Source organism: Amblyomma mixtum, chromosome 5 (assembly GCF_055824585.1).
Source record: "Amblyomma mixtum isolate Tamu chromosome 5, ASM5582458v1, whole genome shotgun sequence".
NCBI classification, from domain to species: domain Eukaryota; kingdom Metazoa; phylum Arthropoda; class Arachnida; order Ixodida; family Ixodidae; genus Amblyomma; species Amblyomma mixtum.
In genome coordinates, this window is record NC_143016.1 from 169,724,528 (window position 1) to 169,747,789 (window position 23,262).

Genomic DNA, 23,262 nt, shown 5'->3' on the forward strand with positions numbered 1-23,262 from the left:
GAACAGGGTGAATAACATCGTAGGACGGGAACATGTAAAATCATGGTGGAGACCGAGATCGGTTTGGAGAAAACGGTTTCACAAAAGAAAACGGAATTACTAGCTGAAAGAGTTCTCGCGACGGTGAAGTGGTTTGATGTGAACAATGGAATACGGAAGAATGTAGCCCACACCTGTTCTTGTTGGAATTGTTTTTGTTTGTTCATGTTTGTTTTTAAGTGTCGGCTATCTACTTTTTATGCCTTCCGTGTTTCTTCGCCCTCTATGGACGCTTTGCGTTGACTTTTCATATACTCTGTGTGCTGTGTGTGCGAATGTCTGTGTGCGCTTCGAACATTGACGACCGTCGTATTGTGTGTGGTGTGTAGTGTGCCCGCTGTGGTGCGGTGTTCTGTGGTGCGATCGTCGAACGCGTCTGGGGTCGCTCTCCTGAAGTTGAGTTCTTTCCCTTGGAAAAAACTTCCGAAGAGGGGGCCTTCTGTAAGGAAATCCAGCGTCGTTTGTGAGGAGAAGAAGAAAAAGCACGAGGAGCGCGTGCGGAGGGGAACGCCGGAACAGGTAGAAGAGGATTACGTGGCAGAGAAGAGAAGAGCGCGGTGGACGACGGACGTGGAGGAGTTCTGCTGGCTCCCCGAGTTCCGGGCTTGGGCCTCAGCTGCAGACGTCCGGGCCACCAAACCTGGACATCCATCGTCGAGAGCCTCAACCACCAGGCCCAGGCGCCGCTCTTCTCCGACCACCCGTCAGCTGCTCCACACAGGCCGCCTCTGGCGCCTACGTGACCTTTCCGGGATACCAGACCTGGGAACCGTGCTGGGAGCCCACAGACGCTGACGCTGCGGTAGCGTTGCATCGACATTGGAACGCCCAGAGACTCCCTGACTGCCCGACACCCAGCCAGTCCTCCCCGCTCGTTGCTCGAATGAGAGACAAGTAGTGTGACTTTCCCTTTTTGACTTTCTTTTTCCTGTATTTTTCGTAAGCACTTTGTTCTGTTCCCCCGTGTGTTTTTCCCGTGTGTTGTTGCGTTGCTCTCTTGTTCCTTTCCTTTTTTCACGCCCATATTGAAATTGGTTTCCTTTCCTATAAAAGCCGCCTCGTTTATTGTTTGTACTTTTGTGTTTGGGTAAAATACAACCTGCAATCTCCCACAGTCCTCACAGATGCCCGTCCACTATGTTATGCACGTTGTTGTTGTGCTTTGAGACGTTCGTTTAGGCATCTGCCCGGCTGGCTAACATATTGATTGCCGCCGGATAGCGGGATGACATAGACAACACCTTCTTGGCGAGCCACAAATCGGTTCTCGTGATTAGCGGTGCATTCTTGTGCGACGTATTGCGAGTTAACTTTTTTACATTGTTACCTAGCTTATCGGGAGCCGAGAAGGCCGCCCTAACTTCTGCACGTTTACCAATCTTTCTTTAGCTGGTGTGCGAAATGATGAATGTAGGAGACCACGATGGCCTTTTCTTTTTTCTTGTAAACGGAATCAGCCGGCTTTTCTTTTTCATTCAAACTTCGAAGACTGGATTCTGATATAGATATAAGCAGATGTTTGGGATAACCAGCACTCAAGAGACGATGGGCTTGGTGGTTGAAACTGTCTTGTAATGAGTGTATGCAATACTTACTTAGAGCATTGGTGAAGAACGGCTTAGCTGCGAAACGTTTTATGAGTTTGGAATGACACGAAGAGAAAGGAAGCAATGCTTTGTTTCGACGCGGTTTTTACGACGTGCAAGTATGGCTTTTTTTAAAAGTGAGTTTCAGGTCCAGAAATCTGATGGCCTGATTTTTATGCAATTCACTTGGCAATTTAAGGGGAAAGCAGCTCTGAACAAAAATACCTTGGATTTAGGACAAGATAGCATTGAAATCACGGACATCAGCGTCTAACATGACAAGAAAATCGTCAACATACCGGAAGCATTCCAGAACATTGGAACCTCTTTGAGCACTCGGTCCTTTTTTGCTATGTGTAGGCCACTGAGCACGGGCGCTACACAGGAGCTAATTAAAACGCCTTGGCTTTGCGAGAAAATCTTGTCACTCCAGGTGGTGAAAGTAGATTGTACATACAGTTTTAGTAGCTCTAGAAACCCTCCTACGGAGATGCCTGCCTCATTTTGGAATGCAACTATGCCGTGCTTGTCAATACATTCCTCAAAACATCCGCCGGTTTACAAGCTTAAAGGGCGAATAATGGGGTTGCCTTGCTCGGTGGCAGGCTTTATAGGGCAACTAGGCTTTGTGCTCCCAGTTTTAAAGTGTGAGCAATAAAGGGCATGTATTGGGCGAAAAAAATTTCTTAAATAGAGGCTCGGTTTCTGACAACATGCTGTTATGGTCCTTCAAGCGTTGAAGTACAAGGTGGAACTTGCCTGTTCGCATGCACTTTGTGTATCGCTCTCTATTTTTATGAGGGGCAACAACAACAATGACTAGGACCAGAAAATTCATGCAGTGGCACTTTGCGGCTCTATGCTTTTAGATTGAAAACGTTCATGTCACACTATTTATATTCTCCACTAAACTGGTGCCAAAAACATCTGTACGTAACGAACCAGTAGCGCAACGAAGGAAATGAAATGGTTTAGAGCGCTCATCCTTGATTCTAGGCAGTAGCGAAGTCGTAATGGGAGCCGACTTCCTGAAAATCACGAATCCAGTTAAGATTTACTCTGCAAATAAAACGTTCTGTGCATCATCGTCGCGCACTATTACACTAGACGACGGATCATGATAACGTGCAACCACACTAGAGAACAACAGCGCGCTGACACGGAGCACGAGAACAGCCAGATTTCTCTGCCAGCTGTGCTGCCTTGCTACGCTTGCTTCCTCTTGGAATTCATTCTGTTACCCTTAATTAACATCGGATACCATGTCTTCGCATATATGCCCTGCCCATACTTTTTTTCTGATTGATTTCGACTAGAATATTATAACCTGGCGTTGGTTCCCAGTCCAGTATGCACAAGTGTCTATGACCACTTAAAAACGCTCTTGACATTGCGTTACTTGGTGTGATAAGGCACATATAGTGCTGAGGACGACGCGTGCGGGAGTAATGTGCCAATGCCCTGAGGAAACATACACGGGATGTTAGCTCTCAGCAGCTCTGGCATTTCAGCCCGCACTTCTTTGCGCAGTGCAAGACCACGGTAGCCGATCCAAAAGTTTCCTTCCCACAGATGGAGCTGCACATTAGGTGAACTTCCCACAATTGAAGTAAGACATTCTGACGGGCTAGTTGGTAAGTGATCTTTTTCGAAAACCTGCGCGCTATGTAGATATTCCCAGAAAAAAAAATGGAGACGACAGGACACAAGCGCCACTTTCAACTTTAATAACCGACAAATGAAGGCAGGCACGTTTATATATCGTCTGACATCCACAAACGGGCTACCTGAGAGCGTGAACCAAACCAACAAACAACAAGAACAAAAGGGCATATCTAAGCGACACTCAGAAAATCAAGGTAGGTAACCATGGTTGCAGAGGTTTCATAAAAACTTGGTAAAATGAGCACTCACGTGGGCTGACAAAAATGCATAATATGAAAATGCAAAGGTGCATGAAAGATGGCAGTGACATAAAACAAGTGCGTAAAACTTGGAAATATGGAAAATGGCATGAAAAGTAACCTGGAGCACGAAAGATGACAATAAAAAGGAACACATGAGAAAGGAATAAAGTACCTGCCCTTTAAGATCTCTTTCAGGAAAAGCCGATGGCTTAGCTACGCATGTACGGATCTGCGTACATGTGCAAGCACGAAAACCACGAGCGCATTCTGAACTTACAACTTGACTCTTACACTTGATACGCGTACCTGAACTTACACCTGATACGCATTCAGAGCTTACACTTGATTGAAAAATCCAGGAATAGTACCATCCCTTCGCTTCGTAGTTCCTAGGTCGGACGAAAACCTGAAACTTCGGTTTCAAAGAGTGTGAATCATGGGAGATCCCGTTAAGTTGGCGGCTCTTAAAAATTATGAAGTCGTCCACGTAACGACAAACTTTTATGAAGTCCAGGCCAGTCAGCGCATCCTGCAGGTGGCTGTCATTGTGAGCGAGCAGGATGTCGCTGAACAGGGGACCAAGACAGGCTCCAATGCAAATACCTTTTTTAAATAGAACGACTTTTCGAACTTGACCAGTATCGACTGTAGGTAAAAGGATAGGTAAACATAGCGTGACGGAATGAGGACAAGATAGCAGAACCATGAAACACAGGACGGGCGCCGGTGCTGTGTCTTTTTTTCGTGTTTCTTCTATCTTGTGCACGTTTCGTAGCGCTGTGTTAATCTGTTTCGTAGAAAGTATGAACCAACTAGTCCACACCAGAATCCCTTTTAAAGAACAGGGCTTCGAGAAAGTTGATGGTGCTAATGCCGGACGGATTCTGCAAGCGCGTGTTTCCGAATTTAGCGATTGAAATCGCTGATGGCTTGCCAAAGTTTTCCTTGGGGCAGGGAGAAAGAAAGACCTCTGACGTCGAGTGACACAACGCCAGTGTCAGTAATGCTGTTCTATGCAAGGAACTGTGACACTTTCACTGCGCTTCTTACTAGGAAAGGGTACTGTGTGGGCCGAAAGGACTGAGGCTGCCGAGAGCTCTTTGCCAAGTAGCTCTTTCGGCGATAATGGCTCTGAACGGGCTTTCAGATTTGTGAGTCCACAGAAAAGATTTCCCTCAAGAAATCTATGAAGCCTTTTTCATTGGGCTAAAAGGGGATTCATGTGCAGGGAAACCTTCGATGATATTCCCTCGCCACGAAATAACATATCTTAATTCATGATGACGAGTCCAGTTGACGTTGTTGCTTCCCCTTATTTATAGTTGCTTCCCCTTATTTATGTGTATTTATACTGTCACGTTGTAGTGACGGCAGTCCAGCGGTCACGAAGACACCAACAAGACTTGGAAACGAAGCTCTTTATTTGGGCTGACTTGCGCCCGAAAAAGAACTGAATCACTCGGCGGCGGCGTAAGCAGCAAACGTGCTCGTCGGTCGTCGAACTACGAACACCCGCTGCTCGCGGCATCGTTCAATTTAAAGCCTCAAGGAAACATCGAGATAACAGGTCGAGATCGTCTAGAGCAATCTAGAAACACGTAGATACAGCTCGGCATGGCTGTGATCAATCGAGATTAGTCCGGACGCTTCTCGCGTCACGAACACAAATGATAATACCCTTTTCCTGCGGCCTTGCGCGAACGAACGGACACTACAATGACACGTGGCATTACCCGCCTCCCAAAGAAGCATCGTCGCGATGCTTTAAAATGACAATAAACACGGATAACGCAAACTTTGAGTCCTTTAGCGTTCATAATATGGCTTCAGGCGTACGACAGACTTCCGGCGTGTGCGGCGTCGCTGAGATGCTGTCGTGCCGTCGGGGATGACTTCATAGTCGAGGTCACCGATGCGACGGAGAACCCTGTACGGGCCAAAGTAGCGTCGCAGCAACTTTTCGCTCAATCCACGGCGGCGAACTGGCGTCCATATCCAAACACGATCACCTGGCTTGTAATGCGTGTCTCGTCGGCGCAGATTGTAGCGCCGGGCGTCGGTGTGCTGCTGGTCTCGAATGCGAAGCCGCGCAAGTCTTCGGGCTTCCTCGGCGCGATGAAGGTAGGTGGTGGTGGTGGTGAAAACATTTATTAAATCATAGGGAGAGGTGTTGGGGGTCGTGACCTGAAGGGTCACGCCCTTACAACCACTAGGTGGGATGCCTAGACAGGTACCCCATTGGCGTTTGCCGCAGCCCGGGCGCGCTGCGTTAAGGCCCTTTGGGCCTCGAGGGTGCAGCAACCGGACAGGGTCGCCTCCCAGTCCTCTCGGGTGGGGTTTGGGATAGGGGGTAGGGATGGGTTCTGCTGGCAGGCCCACACCATGTGGTAAGTGTCAGACACCTCCCCACAGTGTGAGCACCGCCCGTCGAATTGAGGATCGAAATGTTGCAGAGTTGCCGGGCACAACATCGTGTTGGTGAGCAGGCGCAGGAGTACCCGCTCGTTGACCTTCCCCAGCCCTTTGCACGGGGTAGGAAGAGTTTGGTGCGTGGATTTGTAATACTCGCATATTTCTTTAAAAGTATAAATCGGATTGAAATCAGTGTCCTGGTCGGCGTCGGGTCCCGTGGGAAATGCCCGGAGAGAGAGCGCGCGGGCGGCGGCGTCGGCTGCCTCATTTCCGTGGACGCCTTGGTGACCTGGAGCCCAAACGAGAGATCGGTGCGCGGGATCCGAGTCTCGGCTACAATTTTGGTAAATGCGATAAGCTAGGGGAGTAACCCACCCTTGCGTGACGTTACGGCAAGCCCCTCGCGAGTCGGTGATTATGTAGGAGGTGTGAGAGGCTGCCAAAGCGATGGCAACCTCTTCTGCGTGAATTGCTGACTGGGCCTTGAAAGTAAGGGCGTCTACTGTTTTACCCTCGTGGACAACCGCGGCCGTGTACCATCCCCTGGGGTCCGGGCCGGACGCGTCCACGTAGAAGACTCCTGGTTTGCTCCGAAAATGGCGGTCCAAGGCTTCCGCCCGCGCCAGGCGCCTGCCATTATGATCCTCTTTGGACATATTGGTGGGGAGAGGCCGCACGTGGAGGGCGCGTCTCCAGTGTACGGGAAGGCGGCATCTCTCCTCTGTGAATTGAGTGTGCTGGATGTGAAGTCGGGCTAAAAGGCGGCGACCCGACCCTGTCTTTGTGAGACGAACAACCAATGAAGGTAGGCAGCGATGTCGAGGTTGTCTTCGTCAGAAACGTGCGGGCGCATTGCGTCGAGTGTTGTCGTGGGCTTCCTGCCGTATACCAGCTGGAATGGGGTAAATCTGGTAGTCTCCTGGACGGCAGTATTATAAGCGAAGATCACGTAGGGCAGAATGGAGTCCCACGTCTTGTGTTCGGCATCGACGTACACGGAGAGCATGTCTGCGATAGTCTTGTTCAGACGCTCTCTGAGTCCGTTGGTTTGTGGATGATAGGCAGTTGTCCTCCGATGGCTTGTCTGGCTGTAGTTTAAAATGGCTTGCGTCAGCTCCGCTGTAAATGCCGTTCCTCTGTCTGTGATGAGGACTTCGGGGGCGCCGTGTCGCAGCAGAATTTGTTCGACAAAAAATTTTGCAACTTCTGTTGTGGTACCACTAGGCAACGCTTTTGCTTCGGCGTATCGGGTCATGTAGTCGGTGGCCACGATGATTCATTTGTTACCCGATGAAGAAGTCGGAAAGGGGCCGAGGAGGTCCATCCCAATTTGCTGAAAGGGCTTAGTTGGAGATGGTATGGTGTTCAGGAGTCCGGCTGGTCTAGACGGAGGCGTTTTGCGTCGCTGACACTCACGGCTCGTTTTCACGTAATGGGAAACGTCGGCAGCTAGCCGCGGCCAATAGTACTTCTCCTGGATTCGGTGCAACGTGCGAGCAATCCCGAGATGCCCTGCAGTCAGCTCATCATGGCATGCCTGCATAATTTCTTGCCTGAGATTTTTGGGCACGACAAGAAGATGCACTGTCCTGTTGGGTGCGAAGTTCTTCAGGAGAACATTATTGTGAACGACGAAGGACGACAGTTGGCGCTTGAACCCTCGGGGAGGCGATGCGGTCTTTCATTTCAGATAAGCAACTAGGCTTTCCAACTCAGGATCCAAGCGCTGCTGCTGCGCGAAACTGCTCGCGCTTACCGGTCCTAAGAAAGTGTCGTCGTCTTCCTCTTCCGGTGCTGCGTCGACGGGGGCTCGGGACAAGCAGTCTGCGTCGGAATGCTTGCGGCCAGATTTGTAGACTGCAGTTATGTCGAATTCTTGAAGACGCAAGCTCCAACGAGCAAGGCGGCCAGAGGGATCATTCAAGTTGGTAAGCCAGCACAGAGCATGGTGGTCGCTCACAACCTTGAATGGTCGTCCGTACAGGTAGGGTCGAAATTTGGACGTCGCCCCAATAATGGCGACACATTCTTTCTCGGTCGTCGAATAACTGGCTTCGGCTTTCGACAGTGAACGACTTGCGTACGCGATAACTTTCTCCTGTTTACCATTTTTCTGAACGAGGACCGCTCCTAAGCCCACACTGCTTGCATCTGTATGAATTTCGGTTTCGGCGTTTTCATCAAAGTGTCCGAGCACAGGAGGGGACTGTAAGCGGCGCTTCAGCTTTTTGAAAGCTTCCACTAGCGGCGTTTCCCATTTAAAAGGCACGTCAGCCTTTGTAAGTTGGGTCAAAGGCTCAGCGATGCGCGAAAAGTTCTTGACGAATCGCCGGTAATAAGCGCACAGTCCAAGGAATCTGCGCATAGATTTCTTGTCCTTAGGCTGTGGAAACTCTGCGATCGCGGCCGTCTTCTGAGGGTCTGGGCGAACTCCATCCTTGCTTACGACGTGACCAAGGAACAGCAGCTCCTCGTAGGCGAAGTGGCACTTCTCTGGTTTCAGTGTTAGTCCTGAAGACTTGATTGTTTCCAGCACTGTCGGAAGCCTTCTGTGATGGTCGTCAAAGGTTGAGGAGAAGACAACAACGTCATCTAAGTAGACTAGACAAACTTGCCACTTCAAGCCTGCGAGCACCGTATCCATTACTCGCTGGAACGTCGCTGGGGTAGAGCAGAGGCCGAATGGCATCACCTTGAACTCGAAGAGTTCGTCTGGCGTGATGAACGCAGTCTTCTCGCTGTCTTTTTTGTCGACTTCAATTTGCCAGTACCCGCTCTTCAGGTCCATCGATGAGAAGTACTTAGCTTTGAGTAGCCGATCCAATGTGTCGTCGATGCGGGGGAGGGGGTAGACATCCTTCTTCGTAATGCTGTTCAGGCGGCGGTAATCGGCGCAAAAGCGAAGGGTGCCGTCTTTCTTTTTCACTAGGACGACTGGAGCTGCCCAAGGGCTCCTCGATAGCTGGATGACGTTGTCACGAAACATTTCCTCAACTTGCTTGCGGATAGCTTGGCGTTCTAGCGGCGATACGCGGTAGGGGCTCTGTGGCAAGGGTCGGGCGTGTTCGTCTGTTACAATGCGGTGCTTGGCAAGCCGGGTTCGTCGCACATTCGATGCTGATGAGAAGCAATCGCCGTACGTTTGAAGAAGACTGCGTATTTGGTCTTGTCTGCTCCGTGGTAATGCTGAGAGAAGCCACAGCCACAGTAACCAAGGGGCACAGGGGATCTTTAATTTGTTTGTTATGTGGTGTTGATCAATTTATAATATTACTGAATATGTTATCGCTTAAAGCTAATTGATTAGAAAAGCAGAAAAAAAAACAACCACATGCCGCCGGTGGGATCCGAACCCACGACCTCCGGGTTGATGCTGGGTTGATATCAAACGTTGGTTGATGGCCTTGGTCAGATGGTTCTACGGGTTGGTCGGGTAGGGCAAATATGTCTCTGATGTCTGCCAGCTCGTCGAGGAAAGCGATCGTCGTACCTTTGTTTAGATGCCGGTATTCTTCGGTGAAGGCTGTTAGCAGCACCTGGGCTTAGTCATTTCGGATTTGGGCGACTCCCCTTTCGACGCCCAGTCCTCGATCAAGGAGTAACTGGGTGTTCCCCTCGACGACGCCTTCGGCAGTTTCAATGTCTCCTGTACCTATGCAGGCGACGACACTTGATCGGGGCGGCACGCTCAGTGCTTCGTCAAGGACCTTTAAGGCAACGTGATGAGTCGCTGTCGTCGCTGCAGATATGGCTTTCTCCGTGGAAAGCTTGATCGACTTGGATCGAAGGTCGATGTTCGCCCGATGCTCATTCAGGAAGTTCATTCCCAAAATCACATCTCGCGAGCATTTCTTTAGGACCAGGAAGGTTGTAGCATAGGTTCGCCCATTTACTGTAACTCTCGCGGTGCAGCGTCCTGACGGCGTATTAAGGTTGCCACCTGCGGTGCGGATCAGCGGGCCATCCCAAGTTGTTGTCACTTTCCTGAGTCGGACAGCGAATGGCCTGCTCATGACGGAGTAGTCAGCTCCCGTGTCGACCAAGGCAGTTACCGCGTGACCTGTCGACCGTAACTTCAAAGTCACTAGTTCGCGTTCTTGTATTGCACTTTGTCTTTGGTGGCTGATCTCGGCTTCGTCGGGTAGTGAGGCTGCGGTGGGCGTACTCCGACGTTACTGCTATGGGCAGCGGTAAAGGCGTCAAGTCTGGCCGCGTCGTCGTCGTCGTTGGTGTTGTCGTCGAAGTTGTCGTCGTAGGTGTCGGAGTTGTCGTCGGTGGAGGATCTTTGTCCTTGCGCTTAGAAGCAACCTCACCTCCAGAGGCTGCTTTATTCAGTTTAACCTTCGGGGGCTGGGGGAGCGTCCACGCACTGCGTAAGCTCGGCTAGGAGATGCAAAGCGTGTGACGATGGCGACGGGGAACTTGATAGGCGGCTCGGCGATGAGCATCCTTCACGACGCAAAAACTCCTCGATTTCGGCTGGTCGCTGGCCGGGTCGGGGTCGTGGAGCGTCATAGGAGAACCCTCGGATGCCCAGTCTTCTGTATGGGCAGTGCCGGAGGACGTGATCGGCTTCGCCACAGTGGAAGCATAGTGGGCGGCGCTGGTTGGGAGTTCGCCACTCGTCGCATTTCCTCTGCTGTACGCGTCGATCGTAGGACGGGCGGGTTGAGGAGAGAGGGCGGCGGTCCAACGCAGCTGACTGAGGGCGATAGGGGCTTGGGTCCCGTCGTCGAGGGGCAGGACGGCGCACAGCTGCGGCGTTAAGTCATGGCTGGGGGCTGCAGAGGCTGCGTGGGTGTCGGCGTCACACCCAAGGCTGTTGAACCTCGTCCCGGACGACGTCAGTGAGCGATGAAAGCAGCGGCTGCGTTCCTGTTGACAGCAATCGTCGGAGCTCTTCTCGCACAACTTATAACCTCCCGCAGGTTATCGCTATTAGCGGTCTCCAGGCAGCTTGCTGACAAAAAGCGCTGCTGGCGGTCATAATGGCGGGCTCTGGCATCAAGTGTTTTTTTCATGGTGGATGCCTCTTCGACGAATTCCCTAACGGCTTTCGGTGGGTTCCGTACGAGGCCCGCAAAGAGTTGCTTTAACTCGCATAAGAAGCTTGACCTTTTCTTCTTCCTTCATGCTCGAGTTGGCACGCCGGAAGAGACGCTTCATCTCTTCAGTGTACACTGCAACGGTCTCGTTTGGGTCTTGTATGTGAGGCTGTAGCAACTGCTGAGCTCTCTCCTTTTTCACGACGTTCGTGAAAGTATTGAGATGCTGCTCCTTAAAGGTTTCCCAATCCGTAAGGCTAGCTTTCTCATTCTCAAACCAGACTCTTGCTGGTCCCTCCAAGGCGAAGAAAACGTACCTAATTTTCATGGCGTCGTCCCAGTTGTTAGAGTCACACGGTCGAACTGCTCCAGCCATTCTTCGGGGTCGGCGCCAGTCGAAGAGTCGAAGGTTGGTGGCACCCGGGGCTGCTGAAGAATGATTGAAGTCGTCGTCTGGGGCAAGCTCATGGTGGACGTTGCTACTGGCTTTCGCTTCCGGGTAGGGTCCGGCAGAATCCGGAACTCAGGTGCGTCGCCTTGCAGACGTCGGCTTGCGCGGTGGACTGGACTCAAGTCCTGCGGTAAATGAGTTAGAGGGCTGGCGTCACGACTTGTAGGGGGTGTCCGGAACATGGGAGGCTACCGATCACCTCCGCCAGATGTCACGTTGTAGTGACGGCAGTCCAGCGGTCACGAAGACACCAAGAAGACTTGGAAACGAAGCTCTTTATTTGGGCTGACTTGCGCCCGAAAAAGAACTGAATCACTCGGCGGCGGCGTAAGCAACAAACGCGCTCGTCGGTCGTCGAACTACGAACACCCGCTGCTCGCGGCATCGTTCAATTTAAAGCCGGCAAGGAAACTTCGAGATAACAGGTCGAGATCGTCTAGAGTAATATGGAAACACGTAGATACAGCTCGGCATGGCTGTGATCAATCGAGATTAGTCCGGTCGCTTCTCGCGTCACGAACACAAATGATAATACCCTTTTCCTGCGGCCTTGCGGGAACGAACGGACACTACAATGACACGTGACAATACGCTCAGGCATAAAATACAAACAGTTGCTAGTCAGCGAACGTATTTGTCTGCTCCTTCGTGTTGTCTTTTTTTTGTCTTTTTCCGGTGTTCATTGTCTAAGATGTTCTAATCCAGATGTTGATCTGTCATAAAACGTTCATTGCGTTTATTCTTTGCATTGGGTATTTATTTATTTCCTAGCTTAGCAGCCTTGCTCAATCACTGCGGCGAACTGGGACGAAAAGAAGACGATGACCCTATGGTGTGAAGCTCGTCCACAGCCCGAACTCTTGGCTGAACAGCTGTTTTGTGCTGCAAACTCAGCTTGTTGCAGATTCATCTGAGCCACAACCTCAACTGTCATTTGGTGGAGGCTGCTATACCTCCCCCTTTTCATCCTGGAGCTCCGTAGCCGTACCTTAGCGCCTATCCGTTATGCCTGAAGCCAGCAGCCAGACAGCCCTCGTTCCTTCGACTACCATCCTGTGTTCCGGTGGACTCCGGCAGCGCGACCCCAACGTCTTCAGCGGCGCCGATGAGCACGATGTCGACGACTGGGGGCGTCATACGAGCACGTCAGCGCCTACAACAAATGGCGTGACTAAACATTTAAACCGCACATTGATTGACATGCTTAACGTGTACGTTGCATCTGAGCACGGAAACTGGGACCGTATTCTCCCATTTGCAACATATGCTTACAACACTGCCACATAGAGCACAACTACCTCCTCTCCATTCTTCCTTATTTATCGCCGTGAGTCCACCTGCACCATGGATACCGTGCTCCGGTATCACCGTGATGTGTCCAAATCCCTGACTTTTTTTAAGCAGCCACAAAGGCTGAAGAATGCCGTCAGCTTGCCCGATCTTTTACAAAGCGGGACCAGAATATCAGAAGCGCCTTCATCCTCTCACCAGTCCGCCTCCATCATGTACTCTCCACTCACTCGTATGGATTTGAGTTCCGTTAACCGGTCTCTGGCTCTCCATGCAACTGCTTTCAAAGTACCATGGCAGTACCGCGACATTCGACAAACAGTGAACTGCCGCTTTAAACCGCTTTCGCTGCCTCTCGATGTGCGCCATCGCGGCTGTGAAACAGTGCACGTCGACCGCCTGAAGCCATGCTGCGATCCGCCTATTGTGCCTGTTTCCTAAGCCGTCAGGATGCCCCCTTTTTCGGTTGGTTGGCTTATGGGGTTTAACATTCCAAAACGACTCAGGCTATGAGAGGCGCCGTAGTGAAGGGCTCCAGACGTTTCAACCACCTGGAGTTCTTTAACATACACTGACATCGCACAGTACATGGGGCTCTATAATTTCGCCTCCATTGAAATTCGACCGCCGTGGCCAGGATCGAGCCCGGGCCTTTCGGGTAAGCAGCGGAGCACCATAACGACGGAGCCACCGCGGCGGTTCCTCTTTTTCCTCTGGGAGGTAATTGTAGTGTACCAGACCACGTTCACTCTCTGTGGTGAACTTTGGTGAAAAGATTATATCCGTTTAACTACTATTGAACCTGGTTAGAGAGCGGAAGCTCTGGCGTATCGGGCAAGTTACGCAACTTGGCGTCTGTAACGTTCAGTGCGTTCCGGACCGTGGTGATTCCGGACACTGGATAGGCAGCGCACCCACCCTGCCACCCTTGCAGGTGGCAGTTAATAGTTGATCGCGAGTTTCCTCACCCAATGAACGCTGCGGCTTATTTCTGCAGTGCCGCGTGTCTGCCACAACATTGTCAGTGTGAACGCACACAGCCCACGTACCTCGCTCACAACCCCACGTACATCAAAGCTCAATTTAGGCGTTCACTTACCCAGACAGCCAGTTATGCGCAATTCCTTTCATTAAAGTTATCGGAGTTGAAAACGCTGTCAACGCTAACGGCAATGAACACAATGAACTCCGATGGCCTGCTGCTTCAGTACGGCGTTAGTGCCACAAAGTTTTCAATGCCAACGCATTCAGCGCGCATCTGTCACCACCGCTTCATAGCTTAAAGCATGACTGAGGTTTCCTTTTCGCCTCATTCCTCCGTTGCAACCTTGCTGCTCGATGGGCGCTGACTGCCGGGTGATCAGACAGAGAACCGCACGACTGGCCATTCTCCTCGGATTCCATGGCTCATCTGCTGGCGTCTTCCCAACACGCCACGCTTTACATACCCGCGGCTTGACATCACACCGGCGGCTTTCATTCCATGATCATGATATCAATCCATCGCGTGTTTACCTGATTTGCCGTCGCTTGTTCGCGGCTATGCATTCCTCTAAGGTCAGTGGACATTCGACTTTGACCTTTACCTTGTGGTGCGGCACCATAGTGCCCCACATATGGCAACGTCGCATGAGCTTTTTTATGAAGGTCAAATTTAAGGCCACTTTGAAATTGGCTCTACCTAGCGTAGCGAAGCTTTCGCTTGAAAAGACGGCGATCGTGTGGTGTGACGCTCGTTCGCAGCATGAAGGCATGGCTCAACTGTGGTTGCGTCCTGCAAACTCAGGGAGTTGCAGATTTGGCTGAGGCACACCCCCTCTTACAATTCAAATAATCATGCATTTGTTTCGAACATAGTGGTAGCCTCTTTTCAGGCTCTTGCAGGATTTCATTACAATATGATGTTTCTACACTTGTAAAAAGAAAAAAAACATCAGGAAAAGGAAGTTCATAGAACGTAAATAGGAACATCGGGGTGTGCGCGGACAAGAACATGGTGTAATATTATATAGATACAATATGAGTATGGAAAATAACACTCCTTAGAACTGATACGTGGGGTGCCTGTGTATAAACGTTAAAATAAATAATAAAAGCACGTTAGAAAAAAAAAGTGCTCACATATTAAGAATTAATAACATTCTCGAGTAACACTCCATTTGTAAGGAAGAAAGGAAGACGAAGGGCCAACGTGCAAGCCGCACGAACATCGCCTGGTGCACGCTCCTGGCCGGACCAGCTAATCTCGAACTGCTGTCGGCCCTGCTGCCATTACGAAGCTTCTGCAAATAAACCTGGCCCACCTTACATTTGGTGGAGGTGCGGGTTAATATCCTCTCACCCTGGAACTGCGCAGCCGAACGCTACCCCCTGCCGCGATGCATTCGGAGGTCAACCGCCAAGCCATGCAAGTGGGCTCGGCCGCTGTCGTCTGTGCTGGTTCTCTCCGCCTGCGAGAACCCGCCATTTTCTGGACACCGACAGCTATGATGTTGCGGACTGACTCGTATCCTATGAACAGGTAAGCGCATACAACAAGTGGGATGCGGAAACCAAATTGAACAATGTCATTTTCTATATGACGGGTGAAGCGAATCTGTGGTGCCAGAACCATGAGCCGGTGGACATTATACAATCAAGCGTTTTCAAATCAAGCGTTTCTGAAGTCTTCAGCCGTCCGGCTGTCAGCAAACTCCGGCCGAACAGTGCTTGCGTGCGCGGTCTCAGCAGGTCGGTGAGAATTTTACGTGTTACGTCGAGGACGTCGTCGACCTGTGCAGAAGAGTGAACGCACAGATGTCAGAAGCCCACAAGATCAGGCATATCATATATCAGGCTCATAATGGCCTGCTCCCCGGTTCCTGCAACTCCACTGCTTGATAGCCGTGATTCTGCGACCGTTGACAACATGACGCTTTTCAAGCTAGTCGAACGCCGCTCACTGTACGCCGATGACATCACTCTGTGGGCCACGCAGGGCAGCACAGGGGACATTGAAACCAGCCTGCAAACAGCGGCGACGATAGTAGACCGCTACGCCCGCCGCTGCGGTCTTCAATGTTCCCCTCAAAAATCGCAATTTGTGCACCTCCGCCCCTCACAGCAGTGCACAACTAAAATATCTCTTTCTCTTGAGAGTGGTCCCATACGCGAAAGTGATGAGATACGGGTACTCGGACTATACATCCACAAACACAGGCGGCCAGACACTACATTGGCCAAACTTCGTAAGGTGGGGGACCAGGTGGGCCGCATGGTCCGCCGGGTTTCCAACAAATGCGGAGGGTTATGAAGTCAGGATGCCTTGCGGCTGGCAAACGCCTTCGTAACTAGTCGAATTCTCTATTCGACTCCTTATCTCCACCTACGGAAACAAGAGGAGGCCGCCCTTGATGTCATCCTTCGCAAAATTGTTAAACGTGCCCTTGACCTCCCAATCACTACTTCAAACAGCCAGCTTATGGTACTTAGGGTGGTGAATACTTTCCGGGAGCTCCGGGAGGCACACCTTACAAACAAGTACACGCGCTTGTCGCTAACGGAGTCGGGTCGCCGCCTTCTTGCTCGACTCCATATCCAACACACCCTTCCAATGGAAGACAGGTTTCGCATCCCGGAGCTGTGGAGACGTGCCCTCCTCGTGCGGCCTTTTCCAGCAAACATGTCACAGGAAGACCATAATGGTCGGCGCCTGGCACGAGCGGAAGCGCTAGGCCGATATTATGGCAACAAAACAGGTGTATACTACGTGGACGCCTCCGGCCCTCACCATGGGGGATGGTACACGGCCGCGGTAGTTCACAACAGCAACACAGTTAACGGCCTCACTTTCAGAGCCCGCAGTGCAACACAAGCAGAAGAGGTCGCGATTGCTCTAGCGGCCTCACACTTCAATTCAAAATACATAATCACCGACTCGCGAGGTGCCTGTCGAAACGTCGAACAAGGCCGCGCTCCCTTCCTAGCCTATCGAATATGCCAAAATTGCATACGGGATACTAACCCCGCACGCGGTTACCTTATATGGGCCCCTGGTCATCAGGGGTTGGCAGGAAACGAGGCAGCAGACGCAGCCGCCCGAGCGCTCTATCACCGGGCTGTTCTCTCCTCCCCACCTGATCAGGAACCCGATTTTAATCCGGTCTATACGTTCAAAGATACCACAACCTACTATCAAGATAGCCATCGCGTTTACCCTAGCCAATCTAAAGGTCTCAAGAAGGCGGATGAGCGGCTCCTTCTCCGCCTCTTCACCAATGCATTGCTGTGCCCGGCAGCCCTAAAACATTTCGACCCCTCCTTTAGCGGCAACTGCCCGCACTGTAGTGCGGTGTCTTCGGACACCTATCACATGGTGTGGGCTTTCCCCTCCAACCTGGCCATTCCCCCCATCCCCAACCCAACCCGGGAGGACTGGGAGGCGACCCTGCTCGGCTGCCACGACTTAGAGGCCCAACAAGCCTTAGTCGGGCGCGCCCGGGCGGCGGCTACCGCCACTGGGGTCCAAACTAGGAACTTCCACCTTGTGTTTGTAAGCATCGGCCCCTTACGGGCTGATCCAAACACCTCCTGTCCGTTCTGAATAAATGTTTTCACCACCACCACCACCCACGCAAGCGGAACGGCAATTGCAAGATAATGCACGCCACGTCGGCAGGCCGCTCAACACGACAAAACGCTGACGCGCGCGCTGCAGCGCTTCAGGGTGGGCCCCCATGTAAGACCAGACTCTCTTGGAAGCCGAAGCCACTTCCGCGGCTTCATCCGACGTCATTGTCATCATCCTGAAGTCCCGGGTCACCATCGCTCTCAAGGATGTGTACCAACATGGTGAGCTGGGAGCAGCGTTCGCGGCCTACCTAGGCGCCAAGGCAGCAGCATCGCCCAGCCTGCTCCCCGCATGGGAGTAAAACCTCATCGCCTCAGGCACCCGAGAGCCGCACGTCGCGGACGTGATTCTGCGGGACTTTGAACTCACATCATCAAAGGGCCGGCTCTCCAGGTACGGCAACTTGAAACTCACTGGCGATGTATGTCGCGGCGCCATCGCCGTGGTCAAGCACGACACCAGTGAGTCGCTCAAAAACAAGATCTAGTGGCGTGCTGGACAGCTTGCCGATATCTGCAAGCTTGAGAAGTTAGACGTCGCGGCGCCCACCTTCGCGGGCAAAATGGTGCCGCGATACGTGCATTACAACTCAGAGGTGACCCTTGTGCGTGTGTACAGGAAAACCATTCCGACCTGCGTGCAGTGCGGCATTGTGAGCAACCGGGTAGACAATACCCCTGCCCGGAAGAAAAGTGCGGTCTGTGTGGCCAAACGTTGCCGAACGTCGACGGGGTCAAGACACCTCATGAATACACTCCGTCCTGTGCAGTCTGTGGGCAAGCCCACGTTACCAACTCCCGCGACTGCAGAGAAAAATTCTGCCAGCTAAAGGTGTCCGGCCCCAAGGCTAAACGCCCCGAGCCTCCAGCCGCTAAGTCATCCAAATTCAGGTGCCAGTGGCGGAACGCCGCATGGTGCTCACTGCACCGACCACAAAACATCGTCATCTTCTCCATCGTCGATGAAGTCAGCACCCGGGATGAAGACGGCGCCCCCTGCCCCCGCCCAGCGGCAGGGACACTCGCCACATTCTGGCCCTCAAGTCAGATGGTGCGGCCGGCGCCCGGGCATCAGCGCCCCAATGCGGCGAACAACGGGTGACCAGCTTGGTTAACATCGCCTCCTCCTCCCTACCCTTCCTCCCCACTAATCGCCTGAGCTCGGCGCGGAATACAAAAGCAGATTAACATGCTCCGGGCACAGAATGAGCTCAACAGAAATCAAAATTTACAGTCAAAATTGGCGTCCGCCGCTCCGCACCCGCAGAACTCGGACGCAGTGGAGAGCATTGCGGAGGTCTCGCCGGCCCTCGTGACAGCTAACTCCGCGATGGAGGAGCGCTTCACCTTAAAAATGAGATCTACGATTAAGACTGCATGGACCAGCTCTTCACCAAGGTCACAACCGCGGAGATGGTGGTCTCAATACAAATCTCGGGCCCTGCATACGACGCCGCCTACAACACCTTGCGCCGTCTCCTCACGGCACCACCCATCTAGCGCCGTTTCGACCCGACAGCCCCGTCTAAAGTCCACACGGATGCCAGTGGTATTGTTCTCGGTGCAGTGACGACCCAGCGGAAATGTGAATTCGATGAAAATGTCGTTTCAAATACCAGCCGCACACTTACTCAGGCTGAGTCCAACTACTCTGTGACTGAAAGAGTGCCTCGCCATTGGGTGGGCCATAGGCAAGTTTCACTTTAACGTCTACGGCTGCCCATTCGAGGTCGTTACAGATCATCACGCCCTTTTTCACCTTTCTTCGTTGAAAGATCCTTCCTTGCACCTGGCACGTTGAGCGCTGCGTCTCCAAGAATTTGTCATCCGCGTCAGCTACCGGTAGGGCCGCAAGCATCAGGACGCCGACGCCTTGTCTCGCTTCCCGCTACCCGCCGAACCTCTCAGCCTCTGCAAAATCGAAACCCCTGCGCCGTCTCCCACCATCAATGTCCTGCATTCAGAACAGCGCAAGGATCCCGGGATTCGGAGTATTCTCAACATTCTCTCCGACCCATCGGCGGTTACACCATGACGCGCCCTGCACCGTCAAGCCTCACATTTTGAGATCAGAGATAACCTGCTTTATCGCCGTAATTATCATTCTGATTAACGAAAATGGCTCCTCGTCGTACCTCGCCACCTACGGTCCTCCATCTGCTCATGTTTTCACGCTGACTCACAATGCGGTCACGCGGGCCTTTTCAAGACCTACACACGCTGCCGCCTCCGATACTACTGGCATGGAATGCAAAACTTCGTTTTGAAGTACGTACTCCCGTGCCTCGACTGCCAATGCCCCAAGGCACCCACTCATCGTACTGCTGGCGAATTGCAGCCGCTGTCTTGTCAGTCTCGTCCTTTCGGGAGCATTTGCATTGATTTATATGGAAACCTCCCGTATAATGTTTCTGGCAAACGATGGGTCGTTGTTGCCGTCGATCACCTCACGAGGTATGCTGAAACGGCCGCGCTCTCTGCTGCCACCGCACTGCATGTGGCATCCTTTCTCCTGCGTCAGTTCATCCTTAGACACGGTGTCCCTCGTGAACACCTCAGCGACAGAGGCCGCGTCTTCCTATCTGACGCCGTGAGAGCTCTGCTCCGCGAGTGGAACGTCATCCACCGGACTTGCACTGCTTACCATCATCAGATTAACGGCCTAACTGAACACTTTAACTGCACTCTGGGGGACAAGCTAGCTATGTACATCGGTTCAAACTACACGAACTGGGACCTGTTTCTCCCTATATATTATGTTCGAATACAATACTGCTACGCAGTCTACGACAGGCTTTTCTCCTTTATTTCTTCTTTATGGCCGACATCCCTCCGTTCCCATTGATACTGTTCTCCCCTACGACCATGACACATCTGAGTGCACCACTGTTTCCCAAGCCACCAGGTACGCCAAAGATTGCCGCGAGATCGCCCGGTCGCTCACTACAGCTACCCAGTCTCTCCAAAAAACCCGCCATTATGAAGATCAACCTACCCAGCATTTCCCACCCGCCTCTCTTGTCTGGCTGCGGATACCTCCCTGTACTTCGGGCCTCTCCCGTAAACTGTTCGCTAAATATTACGGGTCCTATCGCATCCTGTAGCAAACACCTCCTGTCAACTGTGTTGTTAAGCCACTCACGTCGTCACCCGATCTCAGACGTCGCGGTCGTGAGAATGTCCATAGATCAACAAATCGCGGCATACACGAGAATGTGAGGAGGGAAAAAAATTCATAATAAAGCAACGGGAACTTTACTTGATACCCAACACAAGAAAACCTTGTAATCATCAAAAAGGCTAGTGCACAAGCACGATATAGAAAGCATCATGGCATGCTTGTGTGTCTTCTATGAACAGCTCAACCGCATAAAAAAAAACTTGGGAACAAGCTCAAAAAATAAATGCCAGCTACTCACCTTTCTCAAGTTCTGTTTTCACAGCAGCTGGTGCACAAAAAAGTCTTGGGAAAGAGGCAGATATGCAGTGGGCAGTGGCGGCAGTACAGGCGGAGCACGTCCTAAAAGGCTACCCTCTGTATTACAGATCTGCCGATAGCCAGGAGAGAAGGTCGGAGACGGCTTATCACCGGACTACGCGTATCCACCGCCAGTCATAACCACCTGCTGTCAGCCCTGTGCAGCTAAGTTGGAGCGTCATCGCAGCTTGAAGCACGTGACTTTCGAGCAGCGCAGCCCCGGACCGCTATAAAAGAAGGAACCAGCGGCGTTCTCGGCACTCTGGGCAGTGGCGGCAGTACAGGCGGAGCACGTCCTAAATGGCTACCCTCTGTATTACAGGTCTGTGGCCACATCATTTCTTGGAATCATTTGCGATTACCTTTGTTCACGTGCTGCCGCCGCATTGCCCTTCTTTGTAGCGAAGAATGAGTGGAGATGAGGATGATTGCTGCTTTGAGTGTGGTTTGCCGATTGGTGACGATGCCTACATAACCTGCAAAGAATGTTCTCATTCCTATCACTCGGGAAACTGCGCTGGTATCTCTGAGAAAACGTTGAAATCAAAAGGTGAAGCAACTCGAAGGCAGTGGCGTTGTCCGCAATGCCGACGAGCTAAACAAAAAACCGCAGCCGATAACATGAACATCGTTGCGATAGCCGAGCTGCAAGCCGACGTAAAGAGCATGAAAGACACAGTCAATGCATTCGAGAAAAGCATGCAGTTGCTATCTGATAAGTACGACACAGTGGTGGCTAGAATGGCACAACAAGAAAAAGACATGAAGGTAGTCCAAGAGCGAGTTGAAACACTTGAAAAGAACGAGACCAGTGAAGAAATAAAAAGTATAAAGAAAGACGTCGATGAACTGGAATGGCAAAACAGAAAGCTGAATCTCGAGATTCATGGCATACAGAAGACAGAACACGAAGATCTTCGTCTTAAAGTTAACACACTTGCTGCCTCGCTTGGCCTTCCCGAACTGAAAGACAGTGATGTCGTTGCAATGCATCGTCTGCCCTCAAAAGCGGATAAAACCCCAGGGGTAATTGTTCGCTTCGCCCAGCAATCTCTGAGGGAGCAGTGGTTTGAAAAACGCAAGCAACTAAAGGATGAGAATTCATCGACGTACATTCAGGCAAACCTAACCAAACAAACACGTTCACTATTGTGGCTGACGAAGCAACGGGCGAAAGAAAAAAAACTTCAAATTTGTTTGGCACAGCAGCGGCAAAATTCTTGTCAGACGTATCGAAGGAGACTCGGCTCTGGTTGTGAGGTCAAAGGACGATTTGACAGCTATTGCTTAGGAGACAAGAACTTCGGCAGACTGCGGTCTTTCTTTCATGTATACTATTCCTAGCGATTTAAGTAAGCACCTCGGAAAAGAATATTTATCTGGCATCAAATTTATTCATATAAATGCACAATCAGCAAAAAATAAGCATGTACCATTACAAGTACTTTTTGGCCAGCTCGGCTTTCATTTTGATGTGATCATGCTCAGCGAAACATGGTATACAGACGAAAATGTTTTTACTCTGCCAGGCTACAACGTTTTCTACCTAAATCGTCCAACGCGGCGTGGAGGCGGTGTATCATTATCAGTGAAAAACACATACAGATGCGACATTATCGACGCCCTCACCCGTAGTGACACCGACTGTGAAGTACTCTCTGTTTATTTGAACGGTTATCTTGTCTCGGTAGTTTACCGTCCTCCAAGCTCTAGTATTCCTAACTTCCTCAAGCACCTTGAGTATATTTTTGAGTACAGCAGAAGTAATAAATTAAAAGTAGACTGTGGCAGTGATATTAATATAGATATGCTCGTAGATTCATCAATGGCAAATGAAACAAAATGGCTTTTCGAAAGTTTCGGCCTAATGAACGCTATTAGTATACCTACGAGGGTAACTGCTGAATCTGGAACATTAATTGATATCTTTCTTACTAGCTCAACCATCGCAAATACAAAAGCTGGAGTATTGTCCTGTGATCTCAGTGACCACCTTCCAATATCCATGGCTATTCTGGATCACTGTGATGAATCTCAATCTCCAATGTTCGTGCAAAGTATTTCATTTCAAAAGCTCGAAAGTTTTCGGGTGGAAATATTAAACTTGTCCTAGAGTAATGTATTTAGCACGGGTGATCCTAATGATTCCTTTGACAGATTTCTTTCATTATTCACAGCAATATACGCAAAGCTTTTTCCGAAGAAAGAATACAAAAAGTCACGAAAAATTAGAAAGCCGTGGATTAATAAAGATCTTCTGAAGAAAATTAAAGTTAAGTACTCTCTGTACGCTAAATTTCTTACAGATCGTGATCCTGAGCTATTAAAAGAATTCAAACAGTACCGTAATCGACTTAACAAGGAAATTAAGCGTGCCAGGACAGTATACTTTAATAATCTATTTATGACAGGTTCGGACTCAGCAGCAACATGGAAAAAGATAAAT

General features: G+C 51.0%; 1 protein-coding gene across 1 annotated transcript in view; it reads left to right on the plus strand.

Annotated features, from left to right (window-relative positions):
- Positions 1-15,108: 15,108 nt before the first annotated feature.
- LOC149344657 (uncharacterized) overlaps positions 15,109-23,262 on the plus strand; it is a 118,975-nt gene continuing 110,821 nt past the window's right edge. Inside the window, exons 1-2 of the mRNA XM_089547273.1 lie at positions 15,109-15,251; positions 18,149-18,436. Of these exons, the coding sequence (XP_089403399.1) occupies positions 15,109-15,251; positions 18,149-18,436 (431 nt within the window). The remainder of the gene's footprint in view (positions 15,252-18,148; positions 18,437-23,262) is intronic.